Consider the following 27,417-nt stretch of genomic DNA (forward strand, 5'->3'; position numbering starts at 1 on the left):
AATGATGCAGAGATTACCATTATGAACAGATATCAGCAAAGTGACAATTTATTGCCCATCATCTGATGAAGGGGCTAGGGCTTGGGAAACTTGGAGCTCACTTGTTCTCTGTGAAACATAGTATGAAGTGTTTGCTGAGGAGCATTTCCTTGTTTCCATGGTAACCAACACCAAAGTTCAAGAGTGTGGTTAGCTATAAATCCTCACAACACTTATGACCATCTGCTCTCCTGAAACTATAAACACCAATTAGGATTTTACTGCAATACCATGTGAATAACTTTTTTCTGTTTTTAGTAAGGTGGTTTTTTTTTGTAGGTGATATAAAATATATCTTGTCCCATCAGGAAGAAACATTCTTGGGCAGAATAAGTCGGAGAGAAGAATCCTTATCTTCTTTTATTGTATTGGTTCCATTTGGTCAAAATATCAAATACAACATAAGCAGTGCAAACTCATCTAATGAAACGTCCCCCTCCACCACCCCCCCCCCAAAAAAAAAAGGGGAAAAAAAAAGAAAAGGATCAGATCCAGCACTCAAACATGATGCTCAGAGAAGCCCGCCTTTATATTTACTGTCTTATGTGGATGTGAAATGAGTGTGTTGTACCGAGTGGGTACAGAAGATGTAGTCTGTGAAGCATTTAAGGTATTGCATCAAATCAGATATTGCATAAATAGAGAACAGTACTCATTGACAGGTGGTTTTATGTGGATTAGAAATATAATAAATGTGCCATTGTATAATGGGGTGTTATCAGCGATGGCACAACAATCACTCAGTGTCTAATCATATTCCCATTGTAGCTTTCTGCAGCCCATAGTGCATTATACCTGTGGTAGTGAGTGTCCTCGTTATTATTTTATTCCACTTAGCCCTTATTCCACGCAGATATTTCCCTAATGTAGTCGTAGGGTGTGATCAGAATACTCGCCTCCTTAATTCCTTCTTGTCACTCTTGACAACTCTCTGAATTTATACACCTCTCCCGTCTCGGCGTAAAGTTTAGCTTCTTATCATCACAAGCTGCTTGGTGATATAATCTTACCTGAAGGGTACATGCATATTGCAAAGCTATATAACAATCATATATAGTCCCTTTGTACTTTCTGTCTGCTTTTTGTACCAAAGCCTAGATAAAAGATTATCAAGTGAAATGATGGGGGGGGGGGGGTTGGATTAGCTGTGCGATGTTACAGGTCTTTTTAGGCCGTGGCATTAAGAGCTGTCAAAACGAATATGAGTGTCAGCAGAAGGATGGGATTTATCAAGTGTGGTGTTTAACCCATTGAGGACGGACTGATTTTGCTACAACACACATTTCCCAAGAAATTTCCATGGCCCCCTGCCCGAGTATACTCAGGACTCATCCTCAACGGGTTAAGAGTTTTTTTTTTTTTGTGAAGAGAGCTTGGATCATGTGAGATAGCACAGATATGCAACAGTTGCTGGAAAGATAGATCAAATATACATAGATGACAATCTTGTCTGTGTATAAAGATATTTGACCAGGCTTGGTGAATTGGAGACCACTTTGCAAAGTATATTGGCAAGGGTAAAAAAAAAAACCCACACACACAAATAAACAGTACCATGGATTTCACCACTTTTGTTTCATAAGTTGACCTACACCATGGTTTGCACTTTGAATTGTGTTTATTTTGTGCAGTTTAAGTGCATTAGGGTTCAGTTTGTTGTGTACTACACAGGCCTTGGGATTTAAACACTCAAAATGAGAACACTTTATTTACTCTGTGCAATCAAATTGATCTGTGGAATGGAGTAAGTCATTTGCAAAATGCGCCAAAAAAAAAAAATCTTTGCTGCCAAAATGTCCACTTTTACAGCATCACCACACCACATCTCAAAGAAACACACATTTGTACATGAAGATTGCCAAGAGTACTATCGGTATTTATTTTCTTTCTCTTCTAAAGAATCAGGCCTTGCTCCTGGGGCCACATTCTACCCATGGTGTGCTCAGTTTGATGTGATGTGGTCAGTGATTCCTGCAGTCCCACCCACTACACACCTCGTCATCACATCTTTGCCTGAGGTACACTCACGCTGGATGATATTGAGTCATATGTTCTGTGGGATTGACCAGTTTCTTGTTCTTAGCGTGCATGATCAAACCACAGCCAGTGAGGCAGACTAAAATATTCTCCACCTCAAGCCACAAGAGTCTGAGGAAGGCTGTCTGTCCCTGAGGATACTTGGGACTGATACTATCATCACTGTGTTCTGATGGTTTGTTGTTGTGGGCAACGTGCAAACCCAATTCACACTTGCAACATAATGATAATAGTTGTCCTTTCCCATTGGCCGTTTCTATTTCATCAAGACGTTCAAAGCACTTTAACTTCATAATCACCAAATTATCAAATTTGCACCCTCATTGCAACCACAATGGGACTGCCTTCTTAGCCCTTTCAATGCTCTCAATTACAAATACAATGCTTGCAATATTGCTGATTGGTACAGATGTCTTGAAACTAATTGCCAATGAATAGAGATTACCTATAATCCCCCTAATCCGTTTTGTGTCACCATAGCCTTCCTGTAGGACTGAGGCATATACTCTACTCCTGAGTGGGATTTTAACTTTACATCTAGGTCAAGTTTATAGGGATTAACTGCATGTTGAAAACTTATAGCAAGTTAAACGAGGACTAGGAAAGTGGCGGGCAGGCCTGAGGCTGGCCCGAGGTCTGCCTACATCGGGATACTGCCCATATCAGCCCAGTATTTGTGTGCATTTACACTGCCTTGTCAAGCCGCACCTGGGAGTGAAGTTTCCTTTTGCATATTGCTTTTTTGTTGTTGTTGTAGTGGGACACTACGTACATGTGAACATTTTTATGCCTGCGCCAACGAAGTGACCGGAGGCATTATGTTTTCAGGTCGTCCGTCCATCCGTCCGTCCGTACTTCCGTCCGTACGTCCGTCCCGTTTTGTTTTTGTCGATATCTCAAGAAACGTGTGGTGGTTTTACATCAAACTTGGTATGAGGGTATATCCTGGGGGGATAATACTTTGTTTAGATTTTAGGGTCACGTGGTCAAAAGTCAAAGGTCACAGGTTATTTTGTAAAAAAAAAAAAAAAAGTTGAAAATTCATGTTTTTCTCCATATCTCGCAAATGGTTCAAGGTATCTTCATGGAACTTAGTATATATGCTTGTTCCCATGGGCAGTGATTATCTAGGGAAGTTGGGGGTCATGGTTCAAAGGTCAGGGGTCAAAGGTCAAGGTCAACTCCTCAAAATATCACTACTTTCCTTATATTTATGCAATGCCTGAAGGTTTTTTGTTTGTTTGTTTTTTTAACTTGATGTATGCATGTATTACCCAATATATATTCTGTGGGAAGTTTCTTGCCAAATGGTCAAAGGTCAAAAGGTCAAAGGTCAAGTGAAAGTGCTGAATTGCGCTTTTTCCTCCATATCTCAAAAGTAACTCAAGGTATCGTCATGAAACTTACATATTTATGCATGTTCAACCTAACAGTGATTCTCTTTGGAACTGTGAGGTCAAAGGTCAAAGGCCAGGTTTAGATAATGCTATTTTCCCATTTGATACTGAAATTATACTTTTTCTCAAAACCTTGAAAATTACTCAATGCATAAACTTATAAAAAGGTCAAAAGTCAAGTAAAAATCATCAGTTCCCCAAATACCTGCACTCTGACATTTTAATCATTCATCCAATTGAACCTAGTTCTAGGAAAGTGAACATTCAGCACATTTGTGGCAAACCTGTCATTTTAATATTTTGCCAATTGTGTGAAACTGTCATCACACATTGTCAAAACATTGTACTATAGACCTATTAGGAGAACCACGCATTATGGCGGAGGCATATCAGTCGCCGTAGCGATATATCTAGTTTCTTCAGCGATTGCTGCAATACAGCCGAATGAGTTTGGCCATGCATTTTGGGTCCACTTGGGTTTACATCAACAGAAAGCAGGCCTCGGGCCAGCCTCAGGCCGGCCAGAGACTACCTCCTTGGGGAGGTCTCGTGCTGGCCCCACTTTATGTACCGCGATTTGGCCTACATGCATTTACACACACACACACACACACACACATAAACACACAAATGTGGTGCTGAGGCTGGCCTTGGAACAACTTGGGTACCACAATTATTTTGGTGTAAATGGAATCTTTGTGTCTGGTCAAACAGAGTGTTAAGGTGAACACATGCTAAATTCAACCACAGTATTATTCAGTTTCCTTCTAGCAGGATTTCATTCATACACCTTGGTAGAGAGGAGAGGCGCAGATGAGGAGTCATGCTCAAAGACACAAGTGCCATGGTGGGGTTTGAACCATGGACCTGGTGATTAAAGTGCAGTATGTGATCCACTAGACCAAGACACATGTGAGTCAGGTCACACTGATAAGAGTGACTTTCATTATGGTGATTCATCAACCTGCAGGTGAAGTCGTGGATTATACAAAATCTTTTTTTAATCCTGAAATCATTGTTGACGACGAAATGACAAGCCCCTTGTTGTTCTTGTTGAAGTTGACCAGGAAAACAAAAACTGAGTATCATGACAAGTCAAATCCTTTTTTAAGTGCGTGGATATCACTTGCAAGTTACGATATATGAGTATGGAATGGGTTACAAATACATGCTGCTGAAAAAAATTCAGGTAAATAGCATTCAAAGCCCTTTTTGTATGTTGAGATATAGAGATGTAGAATATCTCCATGAAAAAGATGACATTTATCTGTGAGCATTAATTTCATTTTGTAGAGGGGAACTATTTTTTTTTTTGTGTGTGTATGTGTGTCTTCGTCTGAAGCATATGTATGCATCCAAGTGATCTCAGACACCCCCCTTCCAACACACACACAAGCACACACACACACATACACACACACTTTATCACCATCTGTCTACTACTAAAATTTGGGAGCCAAGTCATGTCATATCTGAACGTTAATGCTTCAATTTCCACAGAGTGCGTCTCTCTTTCAGGCAAGGGATGGATCTGGGGAGAATGTTAATCATAGAAGTAACTTTATCGCCCATTTGCAGCAACCTGCCATGACCAAAATTAGCAATGAACCCTGTAAGCTTCGGCGACGACAGATAGCATTTCCACAACATGGAAAGGATGCCGTAATTTGTGTAAGTCATGCTAGACATGTACCTCTGGGTAAGGAGGGGGAAACCTCTCCCTCAGTTAACTGTTCAAGGATTGGTTAATCCTATGTGGAATTTTCAATTACATATTTTCCATCATAATTTCTTTCTGTGACCTGCAGTAAGAGAGAATATTTGAAACTTCCTACACCAAACTACATTAGTAACAGTTGCATTTATTAGAAAAGGTTTAATTAAGTTGGTGGAGGGGGGGAGGAGGGAATAGGGAAGAGAGAGGGAGAGAGACAGAGAGAGAGCAACATAGAGGGAACATGTGATTCTCCTGTTGCCAGGATTCAAGTGTGGCTGCAAAGTATGGCCATATAGTAGCAATATGTGCATGTGGTTTTTAGTTACTGAGTATGTTGTCTGCTGAGGTTTGCTTTTTTATTTATTTCTTTGTTGAATTTTGGAAACAGCCCTTTGTTTGTTTGTTAGCTGGTTTGTTTGTTTATTTGTTTTCTGGGCCAATCATAAAATTTGTGTTTACGTGGTTTTGTTAAAGTATCAGACTCATGAACATTGCAGAATGTAACTCTTTAAGTATATTCTGCCAGTATTGCATAGCTCAGAATTTAAAAATGCAAAGTATTAGATCAATGATCAATCAATGGTACATCTTATTATGTAAGCATTTCTATGATTTTTTGTTTTTATGACAACATCTGTGCATGAGCAGAACATATCATTATGATAGTATGGCAACTTTTTGAAATGAGTTGCAAATCAAATGCTTTTTGCTGTCTTGGAGATTCAGAGTTTGCCATCTTTCAATGAGACTCACATTCTTATAAATCATACCATTTGTCAAATTCTAAGATTATAAGATACAGTATGATGCAATTCTCATGGATATTTAGCTGTTATATATTTCCAACCCTTTGAAATGTGTTAATAAAAATCATATTTATTTGTTTGTTATATGACTAATGACTAAAAATGCAATGCAGACCACATTTGCATTAGGTCTGTTAAATTTTGAAAGAATTTACTCTACTTAGAATGTGAATAAAATAGGAGAGGCCACAAACTAACAAAATGTTTGCTGTAACACCAAAATCATGGGCTTGGCACACACAAAAAAGAGAAGGAGTGGCCGAGCTGTTAGTCTGTGAATTTGTGACATTCTTTTTTCCTTTTTTCTTTTTTTACTCTCATGTAAGACTCCTGTAACCAATGTTTTTGTGGGTGCCATACACATGTATACCTTCCTGGTGAATATTCTAAAATGCATCTTGACAGATTTCCGCCATGAAAGTGCTAGCAGACACTTTAGATATTAGAGGAATTAATTCACTACCGAGCAGTAACCAATGATATTTGACAGTTGGCACACTTCTCAAAGTTGTTTGTTTCTTCCACTCGCAACAGTGCTGTCAACCATGATTGGATAGTAAATGTGTGAGAATATAGAGGCAGTATTTGCTCCAAGATGTAGCTGGTGATAAATAATACATTTTTTCATTTCACAGCATTATGGCAGCAAGCAGACGTCAAGAATTAGCTGGATACCATAGAATTAGGAGTCAGGAATTAGGAATTAGGGATATTTCATTCGGTGATAGATGGAATGTTTAATCCATTCAAATCAGCTGGGCCTCATTGAATGCATCATTTCATCTTTCACCTCATGAAATAATCTGTCTATTTCACTCATAAACATTCATTATTTGTATAATATCCCTCTCATGAAAACTCATATTGATAGTAGCTGTTATTTGTTTTCTTTATCTATCTATCTATATATATATATATATATATATATATATATATATATATATATAAATGGTCATAAGGACACATAAGGACAAAAAGAAAGAAACAACAACCATATATCATTCTTATCAAGTGTTACTATGGATACCACAAAGACCAGTCTTCTTTCTCCTGAGACTCATGGTTATTGCAAGGAATATCACGGATAGTAACCAATATCCCATTCCATACACTCATGATCCACACTTTAGTAGAGAAGTTCCCCTCAAGCTCATATCATCACCTCCTTAATGGTGCTGGAATCAGAACATCTACACTCCCTAATGGAGCTCCAATCACATAAAACTGAATTCCCAGGCAAGAGTTCTCAAGTTCAGCTCGAGTTCAGGAGGAAACTCAGAAATAGCATTATGCCTCCTAGCACTTCAAACGCAATCCATAATTTCCAGTGCTTGTGAAGCGCTTGTCTATATACCGAGGGGCGGAGTCATTTATCGTACCCCAGGAGGGACACATGTAGGTCGTGACCACACCCACGTAGAGATTTCCTCCTTGTATTGGTAAGTTTTAGTCTCGGAATAGCTTGCAATATTTTCTGTCGAGGATCGAGTGCTGCAAAAGTTGGAGCACATGATTGACCAAACCGAAAACAGCAGTACCTATGTGGTGATTCAGGCACAACATCTTGAAAATGACATGAAAGTGGAGGACAGATGGTCAAGGGATGTTTTCATCCCAAAATATCAACTGAGTCGGTGAACTCACTGTCATCCAAGAATCTCCAGATTTAAAGACACATTGATTCTGATCAGAGCTGACAGAAATAGGAGCAGTTTGTCATTAATAGAGTGGTGATTAACTGTCAAGTAGATTGGAGGAAAGTGTTCATCTTCTAGATTAATTCACAGAATATCCAAGCTATTCTTTTGTGAATTCCTCTTTTCCATATAAAGTTGCAAAATAAAATTGTATGGCTTACTTGTATATCTATCTAAAAGCAAGGTTGATATCATTATAAGTGTATCCATGTTTTGTTGAAACTTATATTATTCAAAGTTCCATAAAATATTATGTACTTATGTAAGCATTTTGAATATTGCTTTGTATTGCTTCATGGGGAAATAAAATCACTTGAATTGAATTGAATTGAAAGTGAACTACAATGAAAGAAGTAAAATTCGCATATTCCTGAAAACCATGAAAGACAGGTAATCTTTGAATTAATCCTGCACCAATGTCTAGAAGGACAGAACACTGAAGGAGCAATCAGACAAGAATGAATGACAATTGGCAGTGATAGGTTTACACCTCATGACATTAACCCTTACAATGTGGCAGCACAGTTCCTCGCAAGAAGGCTACAGCTGTGATTTGATCACAGCCTGGCTGTCTGATTTGCAGTTGCAAACCTTTAATAGTAGGAAGTAGCTGAAAGAGACAGTAGTGTCAGCTGTCTTCAGGCTGTCTGGATTCGTGAGGTCTGGATTTCTTGTAGTGGAAAGAAAGCTTGACCAACAGGTGGCCAAAGAAGAGCCCCCCAATTGTTTCAAAAATCTTTATCATCACCCAGCAGTGGACAGTACGATTGACCCATAGCTGTAGAATGAGTTTAGGTTTCGTGCCAAGTGATAGTTTGCCTTGCCAGGCATCAGCTCATTGAAAACCCGAAAAATTCATGTCTGGCAGCGAAAAGTTTAAATTACATAGTATGTGTACAGATCATCTTATTGAATTGAACAGAAGTGACGGAAAATGGCTCAGAATTTTACCCTCAGAAAAATACCTGGTACTGCATGCATTGATGCATTTGAGATTGGGCTCTGTAATGTTTCTCATTAAGCTTAGTAGATATAGCAGATTTTTTTTTGTACATTCTCTTGTGGGATAGATTTACTTCATGCCTATCGTAACATGTTCTATAGTGATGTAGGAAATAAATCTGTATACATTTGTATTTGAAATACATACATTACATTGATCTCACTTACCAACTACATTGTTCACGACCACTTAACGCCCTTCTCATTCTCAACAGACCATTTATACATTGTGGAAATCTGGTGGAGTGCATTTAAATGAGTAAAGTCAGCACAAATGTTAAGAAGACATAATGGGATTGAATACAACACCAATTTGTGTCAGATTCTTCTGAAGGCACATCCTGTGAATGCAGCAGTATGTATAGTAATTGCCGTGCTGCAAGCAAACGAAAGAATTTCCCGTGTGAAAAGGTAAAATTAATAGACAGGAAGTGGTGATTAATTAAAACAAAATCTCTCACAGGTGGCCATAGTGAATCATGCACTGTGGAGTCAGTATTATTCCTCATGGACTAAACTTATCAAATACTGAGCAGCGCCCTCTATCTTTAAATGCAAGATAGAGGGCGCTGCTCAGTGGCGACCAAGTCACACATTTTTTAGTCCTGTGCTTTTGTCTACAATTTATCCATTTTTACTTTTTCTTGTGAAATTTTCGCCAACTGTTCCTTGTCATCATGTTAGTGCAAACGTTCAGTATGCCCTGGATATGGATTTTAACCTTCTGTGTTCTGCTTTCACCGGGTTTCTTATGTCTGGAGAGCCACACCCCAAACATTTCATATGAACGCAACTTCATATTCGAACTAGCTACAGCTGAGGCCTCGAAACTCAAACCGGTCGGCTTGCCGGAATGGGTGCCACTACGCGAGGATGGTGAGACAAACGATAGAGTGAAATTACGCCGCAGAGGTAGGAAGGGAGGAATAAGACAAAAGGTACGTCTACGAAAGTTCAAACCTGCCCTGCCTACTATAACAATGAGTAACGTTCGTTCAATTGGAAACAAGATTGACGAAATTCGTGGAAAAGTGAGATATGACAATGAATTCAGAAATTCTGGAATTTTATGCTTTACGGAAACTTGGTTAAACCCGGATACACCTAGTGAGGCGTTTGACATTCACGGTTTCGACATGATTCGAAGTGACAGAGATTTTGCAGAAACGAACAAAACTAGAGGAGGGGGGGCTTGCAATATATGTGAATGAGAAATGGTGTCGCAATTACAAAGTACATTACGAGATCTGTCACCAAAATTTGGAACTTCTCTGTGTTTCGTTCCGACCATTTTATCTGCCAAGAGAATTCAACAAAGTAGACATATTTCTTGTTTACATACCACCCGACGCTAACGCGGATGCAGCTGTTCGAGATATCATGGATACCGTGAATGCCATGGAAACGGCGTCACCTGATTCACCGAAGATTATACTTGGTGATTTCAACCATTGCTCATTAGAGGACGCACTGCCCAACTATGTGCAGTGTGTGCAGATTCCAACTCGCGGACATCGGGTTCTTGACAAATGCTACTGCTCAGTGAAAGATCCTTATAAAGTAAACATCCGTTCCCCCATTGGTAACTCAGATCATTCCACTGTTCATTTGATGTCTAAGTATAAAAGTAAATTGAAATCAGATAAAGTAACCGCAAAACAAGTTAAAGTATGGAATGAGCATTCTATGGAAATGCTACAAACCTGTTTTGAGTTGTCTGACTGGGATATGCTTATAGGAAGTGCTGATGATCTAGAGGAAGCAGCTGATATTGTCAGCAGTTACGTTCTTTTTTGTGAAGAGCTTCATGTCTCCAACAAGACGGTCAAATGTTATCCAAATGATAAACCATGGGTGACGAAAGAATTGAAGGCGCTGTTTCATGCAAAGAAAATCGCATTTCAAAACAGAGATTTCGATAAAGTGAAAGAAATCAGCAAACAAGTGACGAAAGAAATCGCAAGCTCGAAAATGAAATACAAAGTGAAACTTCAAAAGTGTTTTCGATCAAATAACACGAGGGAAGCATGGAAATGTTTACATACATTAACAGGATCTAATCAGAAGAAGAAACAGGCTTCTGCATTTGTGTCAAACAGTGCCCTTATTACAGCGAATGAACTTAACAAATTCTATGCTCGTTTCGACACCATGGATTTCTCTGCCGAAGTCACATCAATGTGTTCAGAGCTACGAGAGCTTAGCGTCACACCCCCTCGCGTTGACCAGCAAACAGTCGCGACTCTTTTCAAACGGGCTAAAGTGAACAAAGCAATGGGCCCGGATAAGATACATGCTAAACTATTAAAATGCTGCGCCCAACAGCTTGCAACTCCCTACTGTGAACTTTTCCAAATGTCATTGAATGAAGGTATGTCTCCGGCCAGCTGGAAATCAGCGATCGTGATTCCGGTGCCGAAAACAAATCGCACTTCACAGCTTAACGACTACAGACCAGTGGCACTTACCTCGATCGTCATGAAATGCTTCGAGAGACTGATAATGCAGTTCCTTTATCCATCAGTGTCCCATCTTCTTGACAAACTTCAATTTGCATATCAACCTAAAAAGTCTGTGAATGACGCTGTTCTCACACTCGTACACGAGCTCGCTCAGCACACCGATAAACCACGACGCTATGCACGTGCCTTATTTGTAGACTTTTCCTCGGCGTTCAATACTATGCAGACTCACATTCTTCTTCAGAAGCTGCGTCACATGAATGTACCATCTTATCTGATCTTATGGATAAAAGATTTCTTATGTAATCGGTCTCAAACTGTGAAAGTTCAAAATTGCTTTTCAGACCCTGTCGTTTTGAACACAGGTGCCCCACAAGGCTGTGTTTTGTCGGCGTTGCTGTTTATTCTGTACACGAACGATTGTAAATCAGCAAGGGAAAATGTATTCATTTTGAAATATGCAGATGACACTGTTATTTTAGGACTTATTGATGAGGATGAATCTAGCTACCGGGCCGAGGTTGAACGTTTTACCTCTTGGTGTGACAAGAACTGTCTGCAGTTAAATCTCACTAAAACTAAGGAGATTGTGTTTGATTTTCGGAAAATGCCCCCACAGCCAAAATTTATAAATATTGGTGGTACAGATATTGAGATAGTCAAGAGTTACAAATACCTAGGGACAACAGTGGACAGTAAACTTTCTTGGACTGAGGAGTGTAGATCTGTTATCTCAAAAGCCCGGACTCGTATGTACTTTCTGAGAAAACTGAGATCACTACACATTGATAGAACTATTCTCAATCTTTTCTATAAATCACTTGTTGAAAGTATTGTATTGTTTAACTGTGTCATCTGGGTCGGGGTCTGCAGGAAACAAGACTTCAAGAGAATGGAAGCTATAGTGAGACAGGCTAGCAAAATCACTGGGGAAAGTTACGACCTTACAAAGGAATGTACAGATCGGATCGCCAATATGGCAGATGGTATTATGTTAAACGAGAATCACCCTCTACATGATTATTTTGAATTCCTACGATCAGGCAGAAGACTACGGTCTCTGAAATGTCGTACAAATCGATACGCAGACTCCTTTGTTCCATACGCAATCAGGATGTGTAATAACAACCGCTGATTTTTGTATAAAGTGAAGGGAGAGCTGTAGCTGGTTTGGTGTATGACGGCGGGGGGGGGGGGGGGGGTATTTTGAGCATTATCAAAAACACACAAGAATTTTATGGTTTGCAATTATTTGAATAGAATAACTTCTAAGTGAATTAAGATTAATGTGCAATAGTTGTCTGATTGTGCACATCGGGTGTGTCAGGGATTCAGTGAAACGAAGCGGATTTTAGCTGTGTGTATGGGGGGGGGTGTAAGGAATATGTGCAATATGTGTTATAATTTATGGATTATGATATTTGGAGTGGTCTGTATAAAGTAAGGTGTTTCAGAATTTGTGGTTATACAACTTTTTGCGGCAATTGATTTTTCCATAGTTTTCTGTGTATGTACACAAATATATTTATTTTTCCCCCTCTGCACGTTAAACACATGATGCCAGTCAATGTTGTGATGTATGTTTGGTTCCCTGTATTTTTTGAGTATTCACTTGATGTTTTATATGTAATGTAATATCATTTGCTATTTATCTGTTGTCAATATGTGTCTATGAATGTGTGACAAAATCAAATTTCCATGCCATGTTTTTATACATAATTTGGACAATAAAGAAATGAAATGAAATGAAATGAAATACTTCTGTCTATTAACTCTATTCTCCCATTACCCATATTCTTCAGTGGTGTGGAGAAGACAAATGTATAGCTTTTAGTTTCTTTCCTTTCTTCAAGAAATCCACCACTTACATGAATCAAAATAAATTGTCATCCGTGGTTTTGGGGAGGTAGTGATATGCGTGGGCAATTTTTGAGCGCCTTGATTTTACTTGAAATGCCATTTGTTGTAATGGAAGCTGTGGGCAGGTATTCAAGTACTGCTCTGTAATTGATAGTGAGGAATGAAAATTGATTCTATTTCAGTCCAGACAGTGCTTATAATATTTGCCTAATGCTTTGCTAGCTCATTTCCCACTATCAGCATAATCCTCTTTCAAGAAAAACAAATTAAGACTAAAACTGGGGAACAAAGATTGCATGGAAAGTAATAATTTTTTTTTTTAACCTGTCAGCACAGAACGTGAATTTGACATGACTTAGTACTGAATAATGAGAGCTATGCATGAGCATTTGTCGGATCTTAAGTTGGATGCTAGTTAATCATACCACTTGCTATGACAATGCCATGGACTTGGTTGTCAAATTGAAAACTATTCTGGGTAATTGTAATGAGATTTTCTTAGAAGAGCCATTTTTTTTTTCATTATGGGTATTCAACTTGTGTGATTCAAGGATTATTAAACCATCTTGCCTCCCTTGTGTCAAGATGGAAAGTATGCACAAAAGCCGATATTTGTAAATATAGAACAACTCACCCAGCATTGAAGTCAACAATAACACTGGGCTATCTTCTAATCATCAGCCCCATGTGTTATGGAGATAATTGGTTTAAACATTGAAGCTGAGAAAGTTGAAATTACAAAGTATTACATATTTAATGAGTATGCAGTGTGGAATCCATCAGAAGATGGAAAAATTCACTTTAATGGGATAGTACAATTTTGTTGAGATGGGGCTTCAAGTTTCTAACATTTTTGACAATTATTTTTTTGAAATAATGAGAAACCTCATGATAAAACATGAAAGAGCATATAATTCTCAGAACTAAAGAGGAATTCAACATTTATTTGATTAAAATGTGTTTTGAAATGGCTGGGATATCCAAAACAAAGCAATCCTAATAAAAGATGGGACCCACCTCTTTGTAGGATCACTTTGTTTTGCGTTGTTTTTTTTTTATATCTCAGCCATTTCAAAACCAATTTTTATCAAATTAACTGTAAATTCCTGTTAGAACTGTATGCTCTTTACCATATCATAATGTGGTTTTTTAAGTATCTCGCAAGAAAGTTAAATTCTGAATCCTCACCTCAACCAATACTAATGGATGCCATCCCTTTAACCCTATCGTAGCTGAAGATGAGTGTATATGCTCAGTATAGCAATTGAATTTTTAGACAGTGGTCCTCATGGATTTGGTTTCCTGATGTGTTAGAGGAAAGCCTTTAATGACAGTCCTGCTATTAATTTTAAGACCGTGGAGCTACAAACACAGGCAAAGTTTACATTTCCATATCTGAAGCAGATTTTCCCCCAGTAGGCAAAAGTGCCATAACCCATATCAATGGATATACTTGGCAGGTGGATTGCACATGTGTAAATATTGCAGCTCTGGAAAGAACTGTCTCTGGTTTGAAAAAAGACCGTCGGAGAAAGGAAAACTCTTACTCATAGGGCATCTATATGGTTCCTGGCCGGTTGTGGTTTTCAAGTACACAATTTCGGAAGTAACCCATCAGCCAGTAAAGGTCACTGAGCCCTCGATCACCAGCAGAACATTATTTTCCTCCCTTTTTTTTTGGGGGGGGGGGGGGAGGGTGGAGAGGGGAGGTAGTTGTGGAAGCAAGAAGATGGAGGGGTAGAAAATCACTAGCAAAATTTTCCCTGTCGTTCACATGACATTCCTAAATTTACAAGTTTAGCTCAAAGTTTTAAACTCCATGCAATGATCCGTATAAACTCGTAGTTTAGTACCATGAAGATGCACTGAAATAATAAGCTATCTGAAAGATTACTGTCTTTATGATGAGAAATGCAAGATTTTTCAGCATTTAAACCATCCATTAGCTGGGAGAGGGGGATTCCTACTCATAATTTTACATTGTGTGGACACAATGATAAAAAACTCAAAAGTTCACATGACCTCTCTGTGAACCCATTTCCCCCTCAGCTTTTGGGTGACATCCACATCCAGAGCGTGTTGCACACTAATTAATGTATCATACTTTATCATACTGTGTCATACCATATCACCAAGGGTTGTATCATGATCGGGTTTATCGCTATCACGGCATGTATGTATTTCTTCCGATTCTGTGGTTTTATCATCGATTCAGACTCTTGCTGAAGGTTCAATCTTTAAGAATAAGTGTCATGTGGATGCAAGCCATAGTTTAGGGTGCAATTTAGATCTTATCATCTATGATTTAGCTACCATCAATGATTATAGCTTCTGTGTGAATGTAGCTTGTGTGGTATGATGTGATTCCTGAACCAAACCAATAAACTAGCAATACCTGTACTCCTGCAGCACCACTTTTATTTGAGGAACAGTTGTAAAAGTGTAGCTCAGTGGTTGTGTATACAGTCTCTCAATCTAAAGGTTCTCAGTGTGGGACCCTTTGCAGAAGTAGTAGCACCCCTTATATGCATGGCTACATACAACATCTTGGGGGAATTGTCCTTTAAAGGGAACGCAAACCCAAAGCGCAATGGTGGATTGAGTGAAAGCAGTAACATTAGTAGAATACATCAGTGAAAGGTTGAGGAAAATCAGGCAATCGATGCAAAAGTTATGAATTTTTTAAGTTTTGGTGTTGGAACTGCTGGGTAAGGAGACTACTAGAGGGTATGACGTATGAGTGGATTACAATATTAAAAAAGATATAAAGGGAATTCAATAAAAATTCATTTTTCATGAAAATTACACATTGTATCAACTTGATACTGACATATGTTAGGGGTAGCACTTATTCCCCCTTCTTTATGAAAGCGGTTAGTCAAGTACTTTTTAATTTTGCTAATTCCTTATTCTTAAAGATGGAATTCCTTTTACATTTTCTTTATATTGTTGTCCATTCATACGTCATAACCTCTAGTAGTCTCTTCATCCAGGGGTTCCAACACCAAAACTTTAAAAATTCATAACTTTTGCATCGATTGTCAGATTTTCCTCAAACTTTCACTGATGTGTTCTACTTATATTAATGCTTTTACTCAATCCATGTTGCTCTTTGGGTTTGTGTTCCCTTTAAAGAGGACTTACAGCCTTCTGCCATGAGGTTACTAGAAGACAAACATTCAATTTCTTCTGTCAAGTAATCCAAGATCCAACCCCACTCAAACTTATTTCAGTGCCACTGTCTGTATGTCATTTATACAAGATTGCCAGCATTTCCATTTCTAATTGAGAGGGTGACATCTGCAGCTGTAAAAATAAATAAATAAATAAATAAATAAATAAGGAAAAGACAAGAAATGAATAATAAGGAACAAAAAATACTTATTTTTTTCTGTGTCCAAAAAAAGATGGGACTCTATTTTTTCCCCGCTTAGTTTGGAACATGTGATGATAATCCTTGTTATTATGAACAAAAGCACCTGCCAAAAAGGACGTCTGCCTGTGCGTGCGAAACAGAATTTTGGCCATGAAGCGTGGATCTGGGTGAAAAATTGCTCATTCCGACATTGTACGACAATTCATGGTGCTGATAATCACAACATTCATTTCATGGTCGCAATTAGAGGATCAGCACATGAATGATGCTATTACACTCGAGGTGAATGGATTTAAAAGGACACTCAATGAATAGTTTCACACCGCTAAATTGAGGCTAGCTGTCGCAGCTGAGATCTTGACGCTCAGTTTTTCTGATACCACACAAAAGTTGAAAAACCTGAACGTTTGTTGAAATTTGTAAAGTGTAATTGCTGTGGAAGGCTGCTACCTCTTAAGTGATTTTCTGTTTCTGTTGATTACAACAACAATAACAAAATCTATATCACCGTTAGATATCTGAAATGTGAAAGAAAACTGGATATGTTGGTTTTTGTGAAATAGATCAAGCATTCGGCACTGCATTTTGCTCTTGAGTTCAGCCACTGCAAGTGACTAATATCCCCCATCCATTGTAAAAAGGGAGTGGGATTTGTGGAGAGGAAGGTGGGTTTTCCAGCATTCAAGCAAGATGAGACAGGGGCAGTTTGACTTCATTAACTGAAAGACAAAGTCGGCGCAAGGCGCAGAGATAATCGTGGAGGGTGGAATGGCAAAAAATAGCCCTGTGACACACACATCACCCACTGCACATGTTGTGCTTTGTTTTCTTCATTCCTGCTCATGTCCGTTTCTATTCATCTACAAGTTACATTCAAGCAGCAGTAATGGGGCATGTCATGTTTGCCAGTGCCTCTGGCCTCTGGTTGGTACTTGACTATGTCCTCGGTCATATTTGGTCAGGGTGATTTTGCAAGGGTACGGTTGATGGTTTGTTAAGACACATTTCTGACTGTCCGGATACATTAAATAATAGCACTGTTTGCGAGGCTTCGTCTTACAACTTTCACATGAGCTTTATGGGGTCAACCAGCTCTTCTCATAGTTAGAGTGGAGTGCAAACAACAAAACCAGGACCTTAAATTGTGGCAAGTTCTTCATTTGAATACTTTATGTGCGCAATAAGTACCCTTGAAGTAGTAGGGCCTACTGTATGCATCTTCACCAGTGAATATTAATGCTTTTACAGTGTAATCAAATTTTGCCTGAAGAAAAAATGCGACGGAACATGAACAATACTGATAGTTATTCACTCATTCTTTTGATACGCTTTCTCTCAAATTCTGCAATTTTAATCAAAATAGGCAGGAAATTGTATGTGAGATTTTTTTTTCTCCCTGAAGACTCCTGAAATGATAATCTTGGGTTGTTGTTGTTGGGTTTTTTTTCAATTCAGATGCTGATTTCACTCCCTTCATACGTCTTTTAAGTTAATTATATCTGCCTCTCTCTGAAACATGCATGCAATATTCTTATCGCTTTATATGGTTGGTTGATCTTTCCAAATATTGAACTATGAGCACACTCAATGATTTGTTGTAAGATTCCATGCGTGCATTATTCCGCACATATACCATAATATGTGTAGGACCTAGTTATAATGTCAATACACACCCACACACTCATTTGTGTGCCATTGTAAAGAAACATTCTCAGCTTGATTAATTTTGTGTGTTCTGTTTGCATAAAGAAAATATTACCTTAATGGCACAGGCACCATTGCCCAGCGAGATGACTCACTGTTCAAATAGAGAAATGTTACATTTGGCAGCTCTTCCTTTGAAGTCACGTCACTTCACTGATTGGTCTCCGTTGATTTGATGGGTGAGAACTAAGGCTTGCAGCTCATTGCTACTCCATGGAGAATGAAGAGTTTTAAACACAAACATACACCTGGTAGACCACATCACGGGGAATATATTAATATAATATGGACTGGCCTTGAGGGGGATATGACATATATTGCCTCAACTATAATTGTATTGCCCGAGTCGAAGACGAGGGCAAAACAGTTCTAGTGAGGGCAATTAATGTTGTATCCCCCGAAAGTAGACAGTCCATATCATTATTATTACCCATTTCAGGCATCTTGATCAGCAAAATAAATCATTTCAATGCAAATTTTAACAATTTTCCACTCAGCGCCAGCTCGAGCTCTACACCACACTGCGCGCTGCATCCCTATACACAGCTCAGGTACGCGGCGCTCGTGTAACAGCTAACTCGCACAGGCGCAGGGATCATCCCCTATTTTTACGTGTTAACCTATGGGAATTTGCCCTCCGTTGCAAAACTCAGGTATGCGGCATGCATAGAAACAGCAAGGCTCATACAGTAGCAGCGATTGTTGTTTAGTTTTACGTGTTTACCTATGGGAATTTGCCTTTCGTCGCAAAACTACTCCGTGAGAAACTGTCAACAGCAAATTTTCCTCACGGGGAGCTCAAGTGCACAGATACTATATTCCCCTCGTTTTAAAACAAAAATCCCATAGGCATTTGTCAAAGCGGGAATTATGGAAAATTTGCTCCTCTTCTCCCTGCTGGCACATAACCCCGCGCGTAAGACGAGGGGAATACAATTTCGAAGAACCACAGCTCAGATGCCTGATACAGGTAATAACAATCTAAGAGCGGTTACACACGGTCAAAAATTCGTCATTTGAATGATGATTCCAGTGAAAAATAATTCTAATGACGAATTTTTAGCACGTGTGGAAGCAAATTAGAATCACGAATGCTAATCACAATCACGAATTCAAATTGTAGTGCGGAGGTGAATTACAGTGAAGTTTCACTCAAATTACGGTGCGAAATATGCGTGTGTGATGCTTGACCTCCAAAACATCTTTTATGGGGAGGAGTTTACGTGACCTTTCAAGCACTTCGGTAGATAATACTCGCGCCGCATGCATGCACTCGATCGTACGTTTTGATTGACAAGTCACCAAGGATTACGTAGCGCCTTAGCTCGAGAATTTGAATTCTAATCACAGTTTTCGAGCGAGCGTGTGTAAGGTCCGATAATTCTAAAGACGAATTGCAATCATCATTACAATGATGATTCAAGTTACGAATTTTCTCTCGTGTGTAACCGATCTAAGTTTCATTTGTGATAATGACTGCTGTCTCTCTAAGATTCCTACAGAGTTTTAAGTTCAGACAGATACATGATGGACCATCAAGAGGAATACGCTTTATTTCTTGATTGAAGTAACATCTGTAATAACAACAGATGTCTTTGTAAGATTCCTGCAGTTTTGTGTTCAGATACATATGGGAGATATCATCAAGGGGAATACCCATTATTCCTTGATCTAAGTTACGTCTGTAATGACGACAGATGTCTCTGTAAGATTTCCTACAGAGTTTTGTATTCAGACAGACGCATGGTATACCATCAAGCGGAATACCCATTATTCCTCGATCAAAGTTACATCTGTAATAACGACAGATGTCTCTGTAAGATTTCCTACAGAGTTTTTTATTCAAACAGACACATGGTATACCATCAATAGGAATGCCCATTATTCCGTGATCAATGTTACATCTGTAATAGTGACTGATGTTTCTGTAAGCAGCTGAAACTCCAACTCTCCTGCTTTCAATGGGGAGATCTCCCATTTTGAGGCCATTTTTTTATCAAAATCGCCTTTTCTCCAGTTTAACTTTGAATTTCTCCCACTGTAGCTGTGTGTCCCTCCTGCTCAAGATGCATTTTCTCCCCTTCCCCCGCCCAACTTCAGTTTTGTCATACTGGGTATATGTTCAAAAGTAAGGCTATGATAGTACAAGAGAGATGCAGAAAGCTTTCAGCGCCTGCTTAAGGATGCTGGACCCAGGCTGTAAAGTATGTCACTCTTTGTGCTTGTGATGTCACTATATGCACATGATATTTTCCACATACCATTTCATGGGTAAAAAAAACCCACAGAAACACATAAAGTTGCAGTTATATGGAAGAATGATTATGAAGATATGAACATTCTCTCTCGTTCTATCTCTCATTTCATGTCACCCTGTATCAGTCCTTCCTCATCTTTTTCTCTCTTTCAATTTTACCATCCCTCCATCTACCTATATTCCTCATTTTGGAGGGATGTGATCTTTTAGATTGGATGTATGTGGAGAAAGCCCCCCAATTGGCCAAGATGGTCGTTGGGGTGAATGGGATGGCAATGAATTGGCCATATCCAAGTGGTTTCAATCCAACAGGCTTTGGGATGGGGAAATTTGAAACCTGCTCCTAGTTCAGAGTGATTGTCCGATTGATGATGCGAGGCATCTAAAGGGAAAAATCAAGTGAAATGTTGAACGCTATCAAAAAATGTATCCTATATATTATATATACTACACCTATGTTTGTGTGTTATATGTATGTATATGTAGGAATTAATGCAGGCCATGCTTTTGGGTATACATGCATGCATAGTTATGGCCTATCAAATAAAATTCTTATTCAATTTCAAGTATTTCCCTGCAGTCTATTGTTAACTATTGTTAAATTCATAAAGTGATTTACTATGGCAGATGCCTTTAAAACTTACTTATTGGGTTATGTTTGTTTTGCCCCTATAATGAGTGATAGATACAAGTATTAACATTGTGAATATTCTGGGTTTAGTATAACTCAGTACTGTTGACCAGTCAATATTTAGAGATGACATGATTATAATCAGGGCATATTTCTTTTCCTCCTCCTCTCTTCTTCTTCTTCACAATATTGACAGTATTCTTCTTCTTTTTATTATTATTCATTGTTATTAATATTATTTTTGTTGTTATTATTATTATTATTATTATTATTATTATTATTATTATTATTATTGTTATTATTATCATCATCATCATCATTGTTATCATTATTATTATCATTATTATCATCATCATCATTATCATTACATAAATTATTATTATTATTATTATCATCATCATTATCATTATTATTATCATCATCATCATCATCATTATTATTATTATTGTGTTGTTGTTGTAGTTGCTGTTGTTATTAAATATTATTATTATCATCACCACTATTATCATCATCATCATCATCATTTGGGTAGTGGTGCCATTATCTGTTACTGTTGCTGGTGCGCTGATTACTTTCTTTTTTCTAACTCCCTCTCTTTTTCTTTTCTCTCTCTCTCTCCAATCCCTTTTCACTCCCTCATCCATTTTCTCACTTCCTCGTTTGCTCATGACTTTAAGATGCCATATTCTTCTGAGTCTGTACTGGAGTGTCTTCTATGGAGAAATGGTCTCTCAGTGGATGTGATGTTCACTCTCTGATGGAGACCTAAAGAAACAGCCTAGGAGCGGGCTGATGTTCCTCGCTGGATGATGAAAGAAATGAAGGAGGGTTAAGGTCAAATGATACTCATTAGAGTGGGCCTCGGAATCCCTGTCTCGTATCCGGAGTGTAGCATCATTCAGCGACTGATCTTCCCGAGCTTGGTGGTAGAGCTGAGATTACTGCATCACCATCAGCTGCCCTTAACTCTTTGCTTGCCACTTTGCCTGCTGCTTTATCTGTCTCTTCATCTGACTTGTGCACAATGGTGTTGGAAAGCTGCTTTTCTGGCAAGGAAAGGGTTATACACCAGTTCTTTGAGCCAACAACTTTTCACCGAGGGGGCTTTGTTTAGGCATGCACAGTCTAGAGATTCAAATGGTTCATTTACAACCAAGTGTTTTCTTTATTTTGGTGTGTGTGATATAGAATATATCAACGTAATGGTGTTGTCATTTCTATAATGTGTTGTTATGTATTTCAATGTTTTTCTTTGTTGTTTGAGTGACTTCAGTACAGTGATGATGATCTTCTTGTAGAAATTATTTTTACATTTTGGTATACACACAGATGACTCTTGTGTTGTGAATGCGGCCAGAGTTTAGGCCTTCATAGACGTACATTCATGTGTTGGGGTAATGCTTGGCAAAACTGAATGATAAGACACAACTCCATTGTTGTTTTATCTTACAAGGGTTTTTTTTTTCTTGTTTGTTTGTTTATTCTTTGACAGATGAATCCCAAGTCTTCCAAGGAGCAGGTGAATAAGAACAACGCTTCTTTCTCCACTGTGCAGCAGGACATGGTCTCCAAAGCTAAGGCTGCTACAAAACAGGTGATTACCCCGATTCAGTACCAGCCACTGTGATGTGTTTCATGTGTTCATGTGATTGAGCATAACTTGTATGTTTTCCTGCAATGTGTTTTATCAATCAAATTAGTAACATGGAATCATGCAAGTTATGCTCAGTCTAGGGAAGGGTGCATTCCAATGTCTTTTGTTGATTATATTAGTACTTCAGCAATGGTTGACAGATACTGTCACTGGTAGAATCTTGGTTTAGAAGGCTCTTTTTAGGGCATATCCAAGTAATCTGAAGAAAAATGATAGAAAAGACATCATAAAATATATGGCACATAATTATATCAGTATTCTTTGAATGAACATAAGTCAATGTGCATGTGCATCATTTCAAGAGCATTTCTTTTGATAACATTATATCCATGTCTCTAATCATACAGGTCAGTTCGTAAGATGAACATTTTAATTCTGTTTCCTTTAACAATTTGTTTTCAAGCTGAAGCTACAGTGCAAGCAACCACAATGGTTTTGGGATTTTCTGCCAGTCTCAACCATAAAGTAATTCTTGCTGCCACGAACTAAGTCTGTTGTGAATCTCTTCCCCAATTCTGAAACTGGTGCAGACTGCATTAAGCTTTCTGAAGCTTTTCAGTTGCATGTTGCCACGGTCATTAACAGCAGTGTCCTGTTTGCACACATTTCCAATGACACTTTTGACGAGTTGATCCAGAGAGGGTTAATTTCAGCTTGAAAGCTATTATTGTTGGTGGTGGTGTGGTTGTTTTTTGTTGTTGTTATTGCTGTTGTTGTAACTTCAGAAAGCAACCTGTGGTTTTCTCTTCAAAGGAAAGTCAGTGGGCTAGAAGAGAAAGAATACTGAATCTCTTGAGTGTGACCATGTAAGGAGACCGTTTTCTATCCCTCTGCATTTCTCTTGGTGCCGGAGAGATTACGGCAAATGGACATGATGACAGTTACGTCCACAATCAGTGACTTACTATTTAATCCAGAATAGGACAAGTTTTTCTCTTTTCTTTACTTTTCTTCCTTCTGGAATTTTTCAACCGTGGAAGGTTTTTACTTTTCTTCGCTTGGGAATTCTGCTGAATTCCTGAGAGAAATCATTGCTTTGTTTTTAGATGTCTATTGCATAGTTCTTAAATCCTAAGAAAGAAAAAAAAATCATATATCATGTAAGTCATGCTGATTTGCATTGAAATTGGACTTCAAACTAATGTTTAGCATTGATATAAAGCCTAAAATGCTAAGAGATGGGTAGGATTTATGGAGGAAATGGAGTGCAAATGAAGTGGAAGAGTATGATGAAGAATGAAGAAATAAAACTTGACCAAATAGAGACAGTCCTGAAGTAAATTAGGTCATGGGCTCAAAGTTACAAGACTATCACAAGACTATCAACAATTGTATTCCTCTTTATTCTGCTCTGAATATTCAGGCATCACTATACAGATTCTTTATTTTCTTTTCTTTTCTTTTTTTTTTGGGGGGGGGATATCTTCATACAGGATCTCCAAACAAAACAGGATTTGTGTTTGAAAAAGGAGAGAAATATTCAGGGATTTTCAAGAGAAGTCAAAACTGAGGCTTGACTCAAATCATGGTTGGTTTTTCCAGTGCTGGATGGTTGGTAAAGATCACTTATGGTTGGCAGCACTGATGAATGACCCCAGTGAATCGAGATGTGTGGGGATGTCATGTCAGCTCAAACTTGATGTTACTGGGCGCTCTGTTTTATTTCAAAATCTGAGAAAAATACCTAAATTTGACTTGTTTGCTCCCCGAGAACCACTCCTTCATTCCTTGTGGTCATTTTTCTGATTATATGATCCCCAACCACTCCACTACCTGCCAAAAGTAAAGAAAGAAACAATATGAAAGATGATGGGAAAAATGGTATATGGCATCATTTTGTACAATAGTACATGGCCAGATGCTGTTTGGTTTGTGACTGTAGTCTAGAATAAATATGTGGAGGAGGAGGAGCACGTATTAAGAACATAGACAAAGGAGGGGGGGCATTCTTAGTGGAAAAAAGAATTTGCAGTGTTTGGCCATTTCCATTAACAGTGAAAAACAGGAATGCTACTAAACTAGAGAAAATTCAGGAGTGTTTGCCATCAGAGCACCTAGAACCCAGCAGTCTGAAAGCATTTGTGTAATATGCAAAGTAATAATAATTTTCCAGCTAATTGGACATTCTCAGTGCAGTTTCACCTGTGTTGGCTGGTATGTAGTGACTGGTAAGGAGTCAAGAAGTCATGTCACCCCCCCCCCCCCCCCCCAAAAAAAAAAAAAAAAAAAAAATTGAAGCTTGCTGCTAGAAGGTGCTCACAGCAGTCATAATGTCTATTAAACATGTGAGGTGAGGAACACCACACTTATTCAAATTGATCACTCTTTGTGTGATTTTTATGAGGATATTTCCGATGTCTTCTGGCACAGTTGCATAGCAACTTTGGTATAAGGTCACAGGTCACTTTGTTGTTGCTGTGTTTTTTTATATCTTGATATTTGACTGTCATTATGAAACACGTATAAGTACACATCTGCATGTACACTGTATATTGAACCAGTGATGTACTTACATTTAGAAAAATGAAAGATTTGATATAAACTGTATCAAAGAATAAAAAATAAATAAATATAGATAAACTGTATCAAAGAATAAAAAATAAATAAATATAGATAAACTGACATAAAAGACAGGAAATTGATACCATTTTTGGCTCAGATGGAGAGGAAAAATATTCTTACTTTATGCTTAAAGGACAAGTTCACCTTCATAAACATAAGGATTGAGAGAATGCAGCAATATTAGTAGAACTCATCAGTGAAAGTTTGAGGAAAATTAGACAATCGATGCAAAAGTTATGAATTTTTAAAATTCTGGTGTTGGAACTGCTGGATGAGGAGACTACTACAGCTTGTGATGTCATATGCGTGCAACAGTATAAAGAACATGTAAAGAAAATTAAACATATTTTCACTTTTTTCGCATAATAAAAGAGCACTTGACTTGCCTCCTTCTAAAGGCAGGGAGAATAATATTACCCATACCATATGTCAGTAACGAGTCAAGGGAATGTGTACTTTTTTTCAAAAGATGAAATTTTGTGAAATTCTCTTTATATTTTCCTTATATTGTTGTACTCATATGACATCATACGCTGCAGTAGTCTTCTCATCCAGCGGTGGCTGCACAAAAACTTCAAAAATTCATAATTTTTTTAAACAGATTGTCTGATTTTCCTCAAACTTTCAATGTTGTGTTCTACTAATATTGCTACATTCTCTCAATCCTTATGTTTATGAAGGTGAACTTGTCCTTTAACTATTATACTCGGGACTCGTCCTCAACCGGTTAATGAGAGAGGGATCTGCAGATCTATCAGCTGCAAGTGTTTGGGAGATGGCATTTTCAATAACTATATGCTTTGCTTGGAGAGCACACTTAAATTTGATCAATGTCCACATGCCAATTTTTGTTTTCCTTGCTGATATGCTGAGCACCGCTTATTCTCATATGCTCCGTTGGTCTACAGCATCTGCTGTGTTACTGTTTAATCAAAATTTGATTAAAGATTGCTGTGCCTTCAAATGCTCAGATAACATTTGAAACAATTGAAATACAAATCACAGTGCCTTGAAAGAAACTCCTATATTACAAAATGCGAAATGGAATTACAGGTTTCCATGGCAACCAAGAAGCTCACACACTACAAAACCTGACGTCTGCTGCGTTTTTTTCTCCCAGTCCCATCTCTTACTAATTCTCTCTCTCTCTCTCTCTCTCTCTCTCTCTCTCTCTATGTTTTTCTCTCTGTCTCTACCTTATGATCTTCAGGGTGTTCAGACGGAAAAAAATTTATACCAGAATAGTATAGCTTTACCAAAATGGTATAGCTATACGATGAATTTATACGTGTGAACGCTGACTAACAAAATGACGTATAACGAAACGACATATAGCGAAACAACGGTCAGAGCATCGTTTCGAACTAAAACTCGATAACGAATCAGCATTCCATCGTGTCTATTGTGCGTCTGAATGTATGGCGACCATAGAACGGTATAACTGGGTGGGGCTTAATGGGAGTGCGCATGAAAGGTAACCCTGTACCTGTCACTTATGATCATAACAACAAGCGCAGTGAGAAACTGCACATCTATACGACGTTTTCCAGAACGGACAAGATTAGTGTCTGAACGGTCTGTTGGCGATACGATGATTCTTAATTTGTGGTTTCTTTATCGAGTTTTGGTATGAACTGGCTTGCGTCTGAACAGGGGGCTTGACATTGATCTCCAGATAGACAAGAACATGTAGCATGACATAAACAGAAGTAACAGCCAGTGTTGATAGAATTACATTTGAATGAGAATTTGATTTCACGTTATGCTGCAAGTTTCGTACAAATGTTGTGTATAAATGACTTCACAGCTGTGATGCAAATTCTGGTTGATTTGTGGAAACCGGAGATTGTTGTGCAGGGATGATTTTGAAATGACAGACAAGAGAACAAGCTGAATGTAGCTCCCTGTTTTTTCCAGAGAGTGGGTGTTTTCTAACTTGCTTTCTCCAGCTCCCAGGGGTTTGGGGTCACAAGAAGTCAGAACATCATCTTTTCTTCTGGATCAAATTGTTGTAGAAAAATCACGTTTTTGGGAGTAAGTGATGCAGGGAGAACATCTGGCCCTCAATTGGCCATTAATCAAAATCTTGTCTGTCCCAAGAAGCAAGTTTATCTTTCAACCTCATCATTAGCATCATCTGATTAAGACAGCTATCTTCATCCACATGGCCTCCTTAATCGTTGAGGGAATTTTTTTGTTGTTGCCATTATTAGTTA

The 27,417-nt window shown here is 38.3% G+C and overlaps 1 protein-coding gene across 1 annotated transcript in view; it reads left to right on the plus strand.

Annotated features, from left to right (window-relative positions):
* The window catches only part of LOC140232685 (ribosomal biogenesis factor-like), an 89,002-nt gene that overhangs the window by 46,296 nt on the left and 15,289 nt on the right, over positions 1-27,417 (plus strand). The window contains exon 3 of the mRNA XM_072312797.1: positions 22,478-22,579. Coding sequence (XP_072168898.1) covers positions 22,478-22,579 — 102 coding nt within the window. The remainder of the gene's footprint in view (positions 1-22,477; positions 22,580-27,417) is intronic.

The sequence above is a fragment of the Diadema setosum genome, chromosome 9, assembly GCF_964275005.1.
Source record: "Diadema setosum chromosome 9, eeDiaSeto1, whole genome shotgun sequence".
NCBI lineage: Eukaryota > Metazoa > Echinodermata > Echinoidea > Diadematoida > Diadematidae > Diadema > Diadema setosum.